This window comes from Rhea americana, unplaced genomic scaffold (genome assembly GCF_003343005.1).
Source record: "Rhea americana isolate MKP2758 unplaced genomic scaffold, rheAme1 scaffold_54, whole genome shotgun sequence".
Lineage (NCBI taxonomy): Eukaryota > Metazoa > Chordata > Aves > Rheiformes > Rheidae > Rhea > Rhea americana.
In genome coordinates, this window is record NW_028186690.1 from 995,116 (window position 1) to 1,011,303 (window position 16,188).

Here is a 16,188-nt window from a genome sequence, read left to right on the forward strand (position 1 = left end):
GGCGTGACGGCGGCGGGTCCCCCCCGCTGGGTGCGTGTGTCTCCGCAGGCCGAAGCGGCAGCCGAAACCCTCCTCGGACGAGGGCTACTGGGACTGCAGCGTCTGCACCTTCCGCAACAGCGCCGAGGCCTTCAAGTGCATGATGTGCGACGTGAGGAAGGGCACCTCCACACGGTGAGTCCCCGCCGCGCCGCGCCGCGCCGCGCCGCGGGAATCCGGCAGCCCCCGCAGCCTGACCCCGGGCAGGCCCGGCTCCCCCGGAGCGCGCAGCCGGCCGGCGTTCACCGGCTGGGAAGAGCTTCCCCCCCACGCCACAAAAAAAAAAGAAAGGATTAAAAAAAATAATAACTGTCTGTGCGGCGCAGACGCTGCGCAGCCGAGCCCCTCGTGAGGGAAGAGCGATTCCCCCCCCCCCCGGGGCACTGCTAGTTGGTTAAAACACTCGCCTGGATTAATACCTTTTTTTTCTTTCTTTCTTTCTTTTAAGGAGTTTAACTTCATCTCCTTAAAACGTCATTTTTACCCTCCCCCCCGGCCACTGCTTGCTTTCATCCGCAGAACTATTTTGCTCCCCGTGCAGATTTGGTGGCTCTTGAGGTGGATAGTGACTCTTGGCTGTTTAGAAGGGAATTGCAGATGGGCTAAATTGCGCCATGTGGAAGCGGCACCCTGAAAAAATCAGTGACTTCCCAGAAGGGCCTTTTTTCTGTAGCATCCCTCGGAAAGCTTGCAGTGAATTAACTAGTTCCTGCATATATCCGTATTGTTCAATATTACAGCCTAAATGTGCGCACTCGGGGAATGGAGGATTTTCTAAAGCCAACAGGAGTGCACTTGTAGTCTTTGTGTGCTGACAGAATATTATTAAAGAATCCTTTGTTGTGATTATCATACCTATTGGCTAATCCTGTCGGCAAGAGAAGTTTAAGTGGCAATAAAAGTTGCAATCCTATCAAAAGCAGCAGTTACATTCTAGGTACCGTTCAAAGCAATATGGAGTATGAATTACAACAAATGTTACATATTTGAAATCAAAAGTGCAAGGTTAAGTCAAGTTATTTTACAAGTAAGATTCTGCTTTATTTCTAACACTTACTTCCTAGACATCTGGAAACCTGAAAGAATGCCCAAAGTCTTCTGATAAGTTAGTCTTGAATACTAGTTGATTTTTTTAATAAGAAAATTGGTGAGAGATATGTTCTAGGAGGAAGTGTATCTATCACATGTAACATGGTTTACAGTCAAAAATGGTGTTGTATTTACGGAACAGATAGGTGTGTATGGATTGATGGTATTCAACAAAATAATACTGCTGAAAGAGTGAATGCAAAAGCTTTAAAACAGCACAAATGCAATTAACAGCCTTTTTTAAACCCCACTCAGCTTCCTAGGCAAAGTCAACTTAAAATAATGTTTTGTCCTACTGGAAGCTTGGTAGAATAAAAGCACTAAAACTTAAAAAAAAAAAAAAAAAAAAAAAAAAAAAAAAAAAAAAAAAAAAAAAAAAAAAAAAAAAAAAAAAAAGTGTGGAAAAAATAAGCAGATAAGCCAATGGCCTTTTCTTTTCTTTTTGAATATTTTGAGAGCACAGTATGGAGTTTAATTTTTGGTGTCCCGTTCTTCCCCCACAGTGTTCTGATATGCGGAGTTTTAGTTGGTGCATTGATTTTTATTTCTCTACACAAACTCCACAACAAATATGTAACTGACTATGAATTTCTTTTTCCCTGTAAGGTTTAAATAGGTCACACTTTCATATGTGTACGAAGTCCAGGATTTACACATGGTGTGAGATAAGTACAGATTGCAGTTTTAGAACAGGCAATTTTAGGCCCCAAATCTGAAATTAATTTTGAGCTAGTAAGTAGACCTTTGTGTCTCTGGAGAGAATCATTAGGGTGCCAAAGAGACACAAAAGGCCATTTGGGTGGATTTTTTTTTTTTTTTTTTTTTTTTTTTAACCCTCTAGCATCCAAACAAGAAAGCAGATGAAGGTATTCTCTAATTACAATTTGGCTAACTGTTTTTTATGAGCTAGAGTCCAAGAAACCAAATTGGGGCCCTGTTAAAACATTTGCTCATATTGTCTGTGCAGTGAAGTGTTTTTCATCAATGTTGTTCAAACTAACAATGCTGTCAAGTTTAGATGACCCTAGGAATCAATTCTTGTCTGGCCTATCATTTTGAAATTTAATGTTTATATACATTAAGCTGATGCTTCCACAGAATTTTTAGTGTGCATTAATTCTTTCAAAATTTCTATTGCTTTTTTTTTTTTACACTGATGAGATGAGACCTTTGTCTGTAAGACATTGCAAAACATTTTTGTTTTGTTTTTTCTTATTTTTTTTCTAGTTCAGAGAATCCTGTTTCTTTGTGGTAGACTTAAAGTCTACTTCTGAATATTAAAATTCCCAAATGTGAACATGTGGAAAAGCAGGCAATTGTAGTGAAGATGAGTATATTTGAAAGTCACAGGAAATTAGTTGTAAACTTGTTTAAAACTGTTGTAGTTTTCATAGTAATTGTGTACAATTAACTTTGCATGAAATATTTTCAAGTTGGTGTGCGGTTTCACTGTTGAATAATTTCTTCTCTCTGAAAGAGTTATATTTTATGCCAAAGGCTGGACATGGATTATGGTCTTGAAAAACTGGTGGAATTTTTGACATTAATAAAAATGATTCGTATGACTTTTTGATTATATTTTAATATACTTCTAAACTGAAACAGATTGTATCATAGAGTTAAATTAACTTTGTGGCAGTATCACCTTGCATGGTTAAAGTGGTCTGTGCTTGGATGGAAGACCTCCAACCAAAAGAAACCCTGGATGTTGCAAGAAGTGATGTAAGTGATTCCTGAGGTGGCAGGCTTCTCCTTGGGTTTAATGCTAAATCGTTGTCCCAGCATGGTGCTGGAGTTGAATGTGCTATGAGTCAGATGTAAAACTACGGTCCTATCTGCCAGTTAAAAATCCCTTTGCTTTTGCTGTAGAACTGTTGCCAGACTTTAATTTGGTAACATCATCAAGGTTCTGAATTCTCCCTGTAGATAGAGCTTTCTTGTTTACTTGCTAACCTAAATTGTTCTGCATTGTTGCTTGGGTACTGATAAATTACTATGTTCCTCTTGATAGGAGGCTATACTGAATATAGTAATTTTCTATATGTGACCTTTAAAACATTTTGAAATTTTTCTAGATGAAAGATGTTGTATAAATGTAAGGAACCTAGGGCTGTAATAATCATTACTTACTTGGACAAATCTCCTGCTGAAGTTCATTAGCAGTATGAGTAAGGAATGCTGAATAGAACCCTAACATACTGTGGTATAGAGGGTACTGGTAAAGAACTATATTTAGGTTGCCTAATAGTTTCCATGATAAAGACTTTGTATGATCTCTTTGAGAAGCTTTATTGTTTGCAAAAGCCATTGAAGTTTGGCAAGAGGAAGAGTCCTTAAGCTAAATAAGTGGTTTGATTTCTTTGCCCCATGAAATTGTTTAAGTTTTGCTGAGACGTAAACACTTGAAAATCATCGTTTCCCCTCCGTTACTTKTGTTGTACAGAAAAATAAAGTAATAGAGCACTCTAAAAGCCCAGACTAGCACCACTGTAAAAGCAACAGTGGCAATGTTACTATGCTGGAAACCCTGGAAGTGCATTATTTAGCTCATGAGGATGTTATAGGGGGTTACTCAGTCTGGACTGACTCTCACAACTATTGCTTTCCCAAAAGAAAATTGCCTCAATGGGCATACTACCTCTTCTTTATTTCTTTCCTTCCTCTTGCTATCTGGAACTATCTGAATTAGGGGTATGTGAACATGGGTATATGAATGCAGGCTGAATTTCAAGAATTGGGCTGGATCCCTGAACAGACCTTATTGCACTGAGTAATTGCTTTCTCTCTTCTTTCCTCCAATATGGTGTGTCTTTTTTTTTTTTTTTTTTTTTTTTTCTTCTTGTCAGGTAATGGTTGCTCATGTAATTCAGACATATTACAAAGCCAAGGGTCAGAGTTTCAGTCTTGCTAAGAGGGCATACTGGGACATAGGTACAGAAGAGGACTGGGAAGCTGCATTTACTTCTCCATCCCTTCTCTCTTCCTTCTTCCCCTAGATCATACTAACATTTTGTTATGCAGATAGAGGTGGAGCATCCAGAGTTTAAAATATCTCTTGCTTTGCACCTATTAATTTGGTTCTTACACTTGTGTACTGTGTTCTGGTCCGTAGTTACATGTTCCCATTCTTTATGCTGTGACAAACTGTCCATTCAACTTAAAGGATGAACACCCCAGGGAGTATAATGAGAGTTACARGTGGCACTGCAAATCTGCAAATCTGGCCTTTTTTTTAATTGAAGTGCTTGGTGTGATACTCTGCCTTCTTTTGACATCAAGAAAAAGCAGTCTAGTGGGGGGAAGCAATATGGGATTGATTTCTCTCTTTGGACTTGATAGGATTCTGTAATTTTCAAATTAGCAAAGTAGACAGAATTCTAGAGTATATTTTTTCAAATATTATTCTCTAAGTTAATAATAGGAGAAGGACTATTGTACAAAGGTATAACGACTATATGCTTCTTGTGCTTTCAGTTTATTTTTTTTTTAGAAGTACTTTTATTGCTGAGTTTAGATTCAGTAAAAATCTCCTGAACCTACAGGACTAGTATACGCTATGCAAACCCAAAGAGTTTTTCTTCCTTTTGACGAGAGGAAAGGGGAGTGCAGGGAGAGTAAGGAGACAGAAAACAAAACAGGCACAAGAGGGCTTCTGTGAAGATACATTTTGTAAAATGTATTCCTTTCTCTGATAAACATGTTGGGCCAGTGGCTATATGCAACTTCATTCACATAAAATAGACCCTGAAATTTGTAGCCAAGCTGGAGTAGGCCATCATGAGTTAGGATGAATATCTGTGGGATTTGGATGGATGCCTCTAACACTTTGAGATACATATTCAGATACACACATACATATACAAATATGTGTGTGTGTTTGTGTATATGTATATAAAAACCTAGCTGAAGGAGGGCATATCTTGCAAGTCCTATGCGCTATCGATCTCCATTACTGTGTTGTTCCTTTTTTCTTGGCTTAAGGTATGAAAAGCTAACTTTAAATCATAACCAGATAGAAGAGAGAGTCAGAGATATAAGGAACTTGGAGGCCATCTTTGTGTGCTTGCTTTATGTTTGATGTATGCTCCTTGCCTGCCCCCGAGAATGTGACCATTCTTTATATGCATGCGTTTTAGAAATGTATGTTGACAATTTCAGAAATGCAAGATACAGGTCTCTACTTGAAGCTCTCAGAAGTTTGTTTTATGCTTTGATAAGCATAAATAAAATGCTTAATTTTTTATCTTGGATATCAAGGTCACTTTTCTTCAGGAAAATATGTGCAATTTGTTTAGTCATTTACCATCTGGATGTTTATAAGCACAAATCAGTTACATTTAACCAAATCTGGTATTTGTACTTTTGTTGAAAAGCAGTAAGGCTCAGGACAGAGAATTGGTGCTTATCTCGTGTATCTGGTTTAACATGTCTCTTTTACAACAGCTTGTTAAGGACTCTCTTCTGCTTTCCAGTATGTAGCCTCTGTGTGTGTGCATGCGCGCATGTGTGCGTCAGGGGTAGGTTGCAAGGGAGAAAAAGAGGAAGAACCAGCTGTCATGCTGATTTTACAAGTACAAGCCTAAATCAAGCTTAACGTACTGAAGAGCTGTTCGTTGTATATAGCAGTTTGGAAAAGGAAACGTTTATAGGAGTGAAGTGAATGGGAAAAATGATATGTAATACATACTTTATCAAGCTCTGTATTACAAGTCTTATGCTGTTAGGAGAAGTATTAAATTATTATGAGGAAGAACATTAGTGAATAGTTCCCTTTTAGTCTGTGTATAGTCATCAGATAATCTAGATATTCTGAACTTTAAATCTTTTTTAGATAGCTTTTAGAAGTATTCTTTGCATCATAGTAGGAATTATTTTCCCTGAAAAAATACAGTGACATTTTGGGATTTTGTGCAGGGGAATGTAAATCAGGTTTTGTTTTGTTTTCTCATATGAAATAAAATATTAATAAAATGGTTTTATTTTATGGGTAGACATAGCTTGTCTGGGGAATAAAGAATTTAACAGGTAGTCAAAAGAAGATAAAGCTTATATTTTTAAAAGACTGCATGACCTGCTTTCTTTTTTTTTTCTTTTTTTTTTTTTAAGATTAATTCTGTTCTTAAATCTGTGTAGCTTTGAACCTGACAGATATTTTAATACATTACTTTAAACAGCTCGTGAAAAATGTGCTTTTGTTAATCATGAGCTTGGTATTTTTAATTTGACATTTTTATTTGAGTCTTCATTATTGCTTGCTTTTTTATTTTAATACAATCACCCTAACAGAGTAAACTATATTTCATTAGATTTTAGGCTATGACATAGCAGGGCCTGTTTATGTTATCTAATGCAAGTCTAAACCTAGGTTAGTTGTTTCTTTTCTTTTTTTTCTTTCTTTCTTTTTCGTTTTTTTTTTTATCACATTCGAAGTGGTAGTCATACCAGCAGTCAACTTCAGCCTGCAATTTAGGTATCTGTCATTGTGAATGGGCCTTCTGTACATATATGTCTTACATAATTAAATAAATATACACAAACCAGAAAACAAATCGTCCCTTTCTATACAGCTTTGTCTTTTCCCTTCCTATAACTAGTGCTGTCAGAAGGTGTTCTCAAATCTTGTTGTGGAGTTAGCAGGTGTGCCCTCTGGAAGGCTTTTTTTTTGTTAGTGGGCACTGCAGGGTCAAAGGTAGGTTCTGGCAGTTGAAAATGGTTTGTTCAGATGAGCTGTACTTATCCAAAGACAAGATGTACCTATTTGTATTTGTTTTCCATGGTTACTAAAGTAGGAAAAGCTCTGAACACATTTGGGTTTGTTATAGGGATGGCTCTAAGAAGGCTAATGTGTTTCTTAAAAATCACTTGGCTCATCTGTTTTGCCTTATAACACAGGATGGAAAAGGTCTTCCAGAAGGTTTAGTTCCCTGTATTAAAGGGCAGTCAGTAAATCTGGGCAATCTCTAACTGAGCTTTGTCCTAAGAAGGCTCCAGTGAAGGAGACTGTAACATTTTTAGACACCTTATTTATTTCTGGTACCTTATCCTTGATGTTTTCCTAGATATCCAGCCTTTCTGTTCAGTAAGTTAAACTGATTTGTATATGCCACGTTCCCGGAGAAGTAGCCAGTATCCTTGTAGTTCTGTCGTTATTGGAACAGATTTSCATGTTCTCTCATCGTCTTCTCTCTAAATCTTCTTTCCTAGACAAACAAAATTACACTAGCTTTTTCTTGCAGGTCACAGGTTTCTTCAGTGTCTATCATATTTCTTTATTCTTGATTCTTCCATTTGTATACTTCTTTCTTACTACGATACCCTCAAACTGTAGACAGACTTTCAGCTTAGTGTAGCTTACTTCTAGTGTAAGGCTTAGTGAGGTTATTCCTTTTCAAATTCTTGATAAATAATGTTGCCCGTTGCTGCTACCTTGCGTGAGGATTTTCCTTTTGTGCAATGGTATTGTGATATTGGCTTCTCTGTTCTGTGGTATGCTTGATCCGATACAATCTCATGTCCATTTGTGTTGCACTTTTACTTGGATATTGTCTGGTTTTTATGCGTTGTCTTGCCTAACTGTAGTGCTTTGCACTGTCTTTCTTGGATTTTATCTTGAGTCATCCTAAGTCAGGACTATCTTCAGATATTTCTCACGACCTTTCAGCTTGATGCTGTTTGGTTGTTTTATACTTTAATCCTTTGTCCAAATCACGAATAAGTATATTAAATAGTATACCTTGTAAAACCTCACTGTAAATGCCTTTCTACTGCTACAACTGATGATTGAGAATGACTTAAAAAAAAGAAGAAAAAAAAAAAAGAAAGAAAAAAACCAGCCCTAATTGTGAACTTCAGTTTGGGCAACTTTATCCCTGTCATATATCTAGCTTGAGTGAGAGAATGCATTTCTAACCATGTCACAAGTCAAGACCTAGGACACCTACTGCTTCTCTTCTAGTCACTGGGGCAATTACTCTGTTAGAGAGAAACTAGCCATGTTAAGCCAGTTGGCTTTATCCTTTACATTGTTTCTAATTGTTTAAAAAAATTGTTCTAGGATCTTTCTGTGGTTAGAAGTTAGGCTGAATAACCTGCAATTTCCTGGATTTTTATTTACCTATGTTGTGATTTCTGCCCCCTGCCTTCTGTAGTACTTGATGACTTCTCCCTCTTCCAGTAGTTAGTTCTCTAAACAATTTGTTTTCTAGAGTGAATTTCATTATATGCTGTTGGCTGCCACATATAGCATTCAGTAGCTTTTCTGTTTCCTATTGTAAATTATATTCATATTCCTCTGTTTAATTTGGTTATATGGAATTAAACCTTTGTGTGGAGAATGAAGTAAAGAAGCCTTCATGCCATCTGTATTTGTTTACTTTCTATATTTGATAATGGACATACTTTTCCTTTCTATTTCCACGATTGTGTGCTTTCCTTTCAGACATTAGTGGTGAGTGTTTCAATATGTTTAGCTTTTTTTATTAGTGGAAATAGCATTTTTATTTTTAGTTCCACCACTGGTATTCTCACTTACTGTATCTTTTCTTGGTAAAATAATTAGCTGTCTTGGTCTGAAAGATAAATACCTACATTGAGCTTGCATACAATAAATAGAAGTCTTCCTGATAAGAAGGAAGCTCCCGTAGTATCACCTGTAGAATGATCAGAGGTTACATGTGCCCTGTGACTTTTTGTAACAATTTATTCTTTATTGTTGTGACTGTCCCCTATTTCTGTTTATACCTTGATACAAGTGTCTATGCTTTTCATCTTGAAAGTCAGGTTAGCATGCTCTGCAGAAAATTTTCCTGGATATATAATAAAATAATGTCTTCTCAGCTGATATAGTTGGCTACAAAATATTTTTGAAGTAGGCTACTGGGACAAAATATTAAGTGTACATTTTGTGTGCTTTCATGCAGTAACTTTCAGCTTATAATGGATGAGTAGTTTAAGTAGGACAGAGAGATGCTGAGAATTGTCTGTTTTCTCTGAAGTGCATGCAACTGGAATGTGGTACGTTGATGTACAGCAGGCTTGAACTTGGAGAGTTCAGCGGCAAAATGTTGTTGGTAGGCTATCAGCTGGCAATTTCCACCAGAAATCAGGTTGAAGACTGCAAGATATGACCTTGAAATCTGCTACAAGTTTTTTCTTGCTTTCTTAGGAGATTGGGGGTTTGGGGAACATGAATAACTGAAAACTTTCCTATTCTGACTTGCTGAAAGCTTTGGCCTCATCTTTAAACTTTTCTGTAAAGCTTGACTATACTATACCTGAACTGCATAGTTCAAATGACAGTGCTTATCAGAAAACGTATGAATTAATAAAGATTTTAAAATTTGTTTTAAAAAACAGAACTCTAAAAGCTGAAAAAAGTTGGTTTGACACATTCAGTGAAAGTTGTTTCATAAAAATGCTGTCACATTGTAAGCTCAGCATCATGAGCTGAAAATTCTGTATTTGACTGAAAAAGAAAGGAAAAATAGAAGTGATTATTTTATGTTATCTTCTTTGAATATACTGCTTCCTTAAAGCATTATGGAGGCTTGGTTTAGGGGTAGTATATAGTCTCTTCTCTTCTTTAAAATGGACATCCCTGTAGCGCTGGATCTGAATGGAGGAAGTTCCTGGATGCCACAACCTTCTAGGAGAATCAAACTCGTAAGATACAAGGGAAGAAATAAGATAGGTCAGAAATGAATTCTTTCCTGTTTGGTCACAAAACTACCTGTGCCAAATATTTACTCTGTTTTGTGCAACAATATCTGTGCTTCTGCATTGATATGAACCTCACTTTTTGCGTGTGTTTTTTTGCATAGGTGCAAGAAGCATCACAGTTTCTACAGGAAGGGGACAGAGGAGCAGCCTGGAGGATCCAATCCTTTGTGGGATTGGAAGTTGGGAGAGGTCACTTCCCCATGAATCCCAAGGATCTAGGGGTCTAAAAGACTGTACCCACTGCCTTCTCTGCAGACTCCCAAACACTGCCTCCTCAGGGGATGTTGTTAAGGAAATTGAGCTTCCTGAGCCCTGCTCATGTGTAGCGCACTGTCATCTAGGAAACAGGAATTGATTGGTATCTATGTTTCTCAAACAGAATGTTTTCGATATAAACATCACTTATGCTGAACATCAGTGAACCACATGGTTTGTGGCACACGGGGAAGAATTTTTAATAACAACATGTGAGAGGGTGATTCTTAAAAATGGTTGTTGAAAAAGTAGCATTTGTTAGCCGCTTTAAAAATTATTCATGAAGGTGAATTTGGGCTTTCTAAAGACCCTGATGCAAATATTTCTGCTTAGGGCAGACCTTTGTACATTGTACCAGTTGTCTGCGGGAGACTTGCTGGCCTCATCTGTTAAATGCCATCTGGAAAATAGGGCATTCCCTTAAAGGGAATGATTAAATAGGGACAGTGCCTCAAGGGGTGGTTTTCTGCACATTTATACAGTGACTGATAAAACCATATGGGTTCTGTAAGTCTACTGATAGAATCAGCTTTTACTGAAAGACAAAATTGCTAGAAATGTGCTGAATGGATGAATTCTAAGTAAATGATTCACGCAGTGAAACAGCTAGGAATATCAAAACACTGGAAATCAGATCTGGCTGAAAGTTGGCATTAAAATATATAGTATATGTGTAGAAATTGCACTGTTAATCTGTGATACACATATGGGTCTATATTTTTTTCCCCCATACCACTAATTCCATTGTTTGAATCATCAGAATCAGTCTGTTGTATAATTTGCAGAGGCAGTGTAATATACTGTTAACACTCCAGAGTATGACAGAAGTGATGATAATGAGAAAAAATAATTTTGGGTAACAAAGTCAATTATTGCATGTTGAAGGTGCATTTAATCATGAACTGCCTCGATGTAGAAATAAAGACTAGTTTCTCACAAGGTGGCTTTGTGTGGTGATTAGCATGAGCACATTCATGTGACACTGCAAGCTAAGCGTAGTTTAATTTGATAGTTTTTATGCTACAGATTGCTTAATAGAGTACTGATGACTGGGGGAGGATGAGCTGATCTGTGTCATAATCCAAAGACTGCTTCTCCTGCTAGAGATGTAATTTAAYTGCTAGCAAATACTGTATTTATTCTATAAGAAACAGTAATAGGAAATATTTTTAGATTCTCGTAATGTGACTTTAACTGCTAAGTAGCATCATTACACATACTGCTGGCTTCTGCTCTGTAGACCACAGTTTGCAAGGTCTAATTGGCCACAATATTTGCAATACTACTTAGTGTATCCACGACATTTCTTATGGTTTCCCTTTTGTTTTAAATAATATTATCAATGTGCTTATGCAGGAATCGATCATAAATTCCTGTGGATTCAGGAGGTAAGTTGTAAACCTGTTGTGGTGCTAAGGGGACAAATGTTTGTGCTGGGTTTTCAGTGAAGCTGAACAAGCAGTTTCCATAGGTTTGGAGTATTATTTACTTGGTATTTCAGGGATACTTAGAGGCTCTTTTTGCATAAGATGCTGTATAAAGAGTTTATAGGGTTTACAGAGCAAATGTGATAGTCCATAACTGTAATTTTGAAATACATTTTGCTAGACCTCAAATCTAGAAAAATTAAAAGGTTTTGTTAGTTTCAAAAATTGCCAGGTGGAATAAAATAGTCTCAACTTTGTAGCTACTAACTTGCAAGCATATGGAGGGTCATATTAAAAGTTGAGGAGTGTGTGTGTGCGTATGTTGAATTGTGTGACATTTCTCTCTAATTATTTTGGAATTATTGTTTTCTGTGTTGTCCACTGCTACTGAAGTCTGAAAAATATTTCAGGACATTGCTTAAAGTATTTACTGTCAAACTGATGCTTGAAAAATTCATTGTTGTCTTGAGGCATCTCTGTTGAGAGGTATTAGGAATAAGGATAAGGAATCTTTTTTTTCCTTTGCTTCTGTACTGCAGCATTGCATGTCCTTAAACCTTAATGATAGAGATTTGTACATAAAATGGAGTAAGTGGTCTAAAATGTAAGATTTAAACTTTGCCTTCTGACTTGAATTTTAATAAGATTCTACCATTCAGTATGTGTCAATTCAGTTTAATGACTGTTGATTGTCTAATTTATTATATGAGGACAGTTGTAATGACTTAATGCATGTGTTTGTGTTTCAGATCTATCAATTTCATTCTGTATTATAAAGAACTTGAGTAACAATTTCTTGAGTCTTAGGAAATACTTTACCTATGTATTTGTAAGCTGTGCTGATAAGATTAGGGTGCTAAATTTAATTTCTATCCATTTATTTTATTTAAAGCTGCAGACACCGTTGTAACGTCTGTGTATAGGCCTTAGCCTCATGACATATTTCATAGAATCCTGGTCTTAAAAATATATATAAAATATATATATATAAAATATATATATATATATATATATATATATATATGTTTGAAGTTAAGCTCTTCACAGGCAGAGATCTGCCCAAACAGGGAAGATTGGAACAGTTACATATATTTAAAACTTTCTTCTCCTGTTTAGATGAAGTTACTTGCATTTGTTAGTGTTAAGGTCCAGTAAAGTGGGAGACAAATGAGGCAGGAAAGGGTATAGATGCAAAAGTCACTATCCTCATTGTAACTTCTTTTGCAGAAAGACTTCTGACAAAGAGAGAAGACGTGCTTGAGGAAGTGAAAATGTTAATTACTTGACACTTGTAAAGTACCTGGTCATCATTATATGGGAGTAAGAGGGTGTAGAATTGTATTTAAAAGAATGGAAGAAAGGGCCGGAGGAAAAGGTATTTAATTCTTAGTATCTTCTACTTTATGATACTCCACTATTTGATGTGGAAAATTCTGAAATGCATATATTTCATTCAGGAGCCAATTAGACCTTGTAGCATCTAAACATCAGTCCATAATGGAAAAGTCGCGTTCCAAAGCTGCTTGTTGTAGCCTGTTCTGTAATCTTCAGAGCAGAAAGCTGTCTAAACTGTAGTCCAAAACTACAGTTAGAACTCTGCATAATTAATGTCTTTTTGAAAACACTCAGGAGGTGTATTATACTTCATTGATACAATATTTAACTATAGCTGTATCCTGTAGAAGTTACTTAAAAGCCATAGGAATTGTTCAAAGCATTCATGTTTCAGTGAAGATATTCTCCTAATATTGTGCATTATGTGAGTGCTCTTTTGCTAGAAAAATTTCTGTCTAAATACATTTTTTTCATATCCTTTGATGTATTTTGTTTGTTTAAAGAGCTGTTTACTGTAAAGAAACTCTGCAGGCATCTTTCCAGCTTGACTAATCCGTTGTTCCTTCTATGCATCTATTTGTAATTGAGATGAGAACTGAATGCTAATTCTTAATTTAATTGATATAATTACTGTGTTAAGATATTTGAGAGCATGGACCTTAGTAGTTAGAGAAGCGAGGATATGTGGTGAAGGAGACTTTGAGTAAGGACTGGGAAGAATACGATGATTAAGTAGAAAGTGTGCAAAGATAAGCTTTTCTTGAGGTTTCAGTAATGACTGTGAACTAGAAAAATTCTAGAGATTAGAGTATTACTGTGGATATCGGATTTCTGTTAGCTTCTTGAGACATTAATATTTAAGATAGACCTGTGTGGAAAATGATCTTCAAATAAATTATAAGATATTTAAAGCCTGTACATTTGTACTGGGGAATGATTCAGTCTAGTAATGAAGAGAACAAGGTAGGATTGGAATTATTTGATTTTGATCTCAACAAGATTCTAATGCACTTAACAGTATTCTGAAGTTTTTTTTTWAAAAAAAATCTGTAATAGAAATATCGGAAAAACAAGATTTTTATTAGGATCTGGTTAAACCTAACCTTATTACTTCCAATTGTTTTCTTTAGTTCACAACAGCCTATTGATTATTTAATTACTTAAATGGAGTAAACATTAGAAGAGTTCATATTTATGAAACTATTTGATTGACTGTCTAATATTAGGAGTTGATAATAGAATGATTTGGGTGAAGAAACAGTCATAACTGTCATTAGTTTGGCTTTCTTTGTGTTGTCTAGAGATAAGGAAAAGATGATAGAGGGTATAAAAAGATAAAGAAGTGAAACAGTGATACAGATCATAGAGTATCATGACAATGTGCAGTCCTAAGTGTGAATACCTGAATTGCAACACTATATAAGATGTAGTGCCAAAAAAGATATGCAATATCTGCCTTTTATATATGAAGTTATACTATAAATTTTCCAAGAATGTGTTGACCTGTGTGATGCAAAATACATTTTTGCTGTTAGCAAACAGGTTACACATTTCAAAGAGGATCGTTGGAAATGGCCCCCATCCTGTTATTTTCTGCATAAAGACCAAAACTATAAAAAGGGGATGACTGAACTTCATCTATTCAATGACCTGTCTTCTATTGCCAGGGATTGTTCTCATTTCCATTGCAGTATACTACAAGATACAGACAAGTAAAGACTTTCAGTTGATCTCCTTGTCATAAGAACTGAATTTGCTTTTTAATTCCAAGAGAACTGAAGACTAGAAAAACTAAGACATGTTAATGAGGCACTTCTGATGTCGTTGCTAAATGAGGTAATAGCAAAAGTTGGTAAAAGTAGTACTAGTTAGAACAGGGAGTACTAGAAGCATGATTGAAATTAGAATCCCTTTTGAAAAAAATTAGAGTATTGTAACTCAGCTTAGCCAGAAATGCACAGATGTCGCACAGTAGAAGATGGAAAAGAGATACCCAAGATGATAGGGTACTGGAGAGAGAGGAATATTTTTTTTTTCAAAATGATTTAAAGCTACAGTAACTTCCAGTTGAAGAAAGTACACGCAAGTTTTGTAGACTAGGCAAGAAGTGAGGAATTTTAAATTCTGTGCAGAGTGAGCTTAGAGTTTGATAGTGGCCTCTAAAAACTTGCACTTCAAAAAGAAGACAGACCCAAAGGGGTGGTGGAAAGGAGGATAAGATATGATTGAAGTAGTAATTAATTGTCTCACAGTAACACTGTTTTTATTATGTGATATATATATTATTTTAAGGTGCATGCCATTTTCAAGTGTCCAGAAATTTTGTTGTAGGTRTTATATATGTCTCTGATTGTACATTCTATTGTAGTCTGACATTTTTAAAATCAAATATTTAACGTACTGGGGATGGTATAGAAGTGTGTGTCATTTTGCAGAAAAAATAAATTTTGAGTATTAATGCTAGAGGATATTAGTCTTTGAAATATTGTGCAGTTGCTTGAGTAGAAGGTCAGTTTGTGATGAGGGTACTTGTTTTCAATTGGAGAAGAAATGGTTAAATACTTTCCATACTGCAGATTTGGCAGTGATTTTGAAAAGTCCCTTAGAAGTTTAATGTTGTTTGAATTCTTACAATAGTATTATCAGTTCCTGTGCATCACCTAATTGGCAGAACTATCTGCAGCAAGGCTTTTAAGTACAGTTTTCTCTATCAGTGGAAGAAAACTAATCTAACAAAAGTTACAGAGCATTTGCAGTGGTTTAAGAGTGCACATGGTGGTTACTGCATATCAGCTTATTCATAATACTTTCTCATAGGTCTGAGTCCTTATTTCCTTTGTGCCTCTGCTAATAAGTAGTATTAGGGATAATAATATTCCTCTGCCACAGTGGAATATTGTGAGGAATACTGTATTAAAGATTGTGGCCCTCTAACTGTAGAAGCAAATGCCACTTGAGATAGATAGAGCATGAGGGTAAAAGTTCACACTAAAGGATAAGGTGGATCTATGGGTCACATTTGTGTATGGAATTGAGGGGAGAACAGAGTAGTCAAAGGAAGAAACAGGCAATGTAATTATAGACAAATGGAGAGAAGAATTTGTATATTTTAAAGATGAGTGCTTTAACAAAAATTATTACTATCTATAAGGTAGCAACCAGCTGAATTTAGGCATGACTTAAAATAACATAGAAGTTGCATAAACTTGTATGTACAGCATACAGAGGAGGACAAAAAATCAAAGGGGTGTGAACTGGATAAAGAGTGGAAACATTGTCATGATGCTACTGGAATAGTTTTTTTTTTTTTTTTTTTTTTTTTTTT

General features: G+C 36.0%; 1 protein-coding gene across 1 annotated transcript in view; it reads left to right on the plus strand.

Annotated features, from left to right (window-relative positions):
* Window positions 1-31: 31 nt before the first annotated feature.
* YAF2 (YY1 associated factor 2) overlaps window positions 32-16,188 on the plus strand; it is a 27,039-nt gene continuing 10,882 nt past the window's right edge. Inside the window, exon 1 of the mRNA XM_085318524.1 lies at window positions 32-174. Coding sequence (XP_085174650.1) covers window positions 140-174 — 35 coding nt within the window. The 5' untranslated portion in view covers window positions 32-139. The remainder of the gene's footprint in view (window positions 175-16,188) is intronic.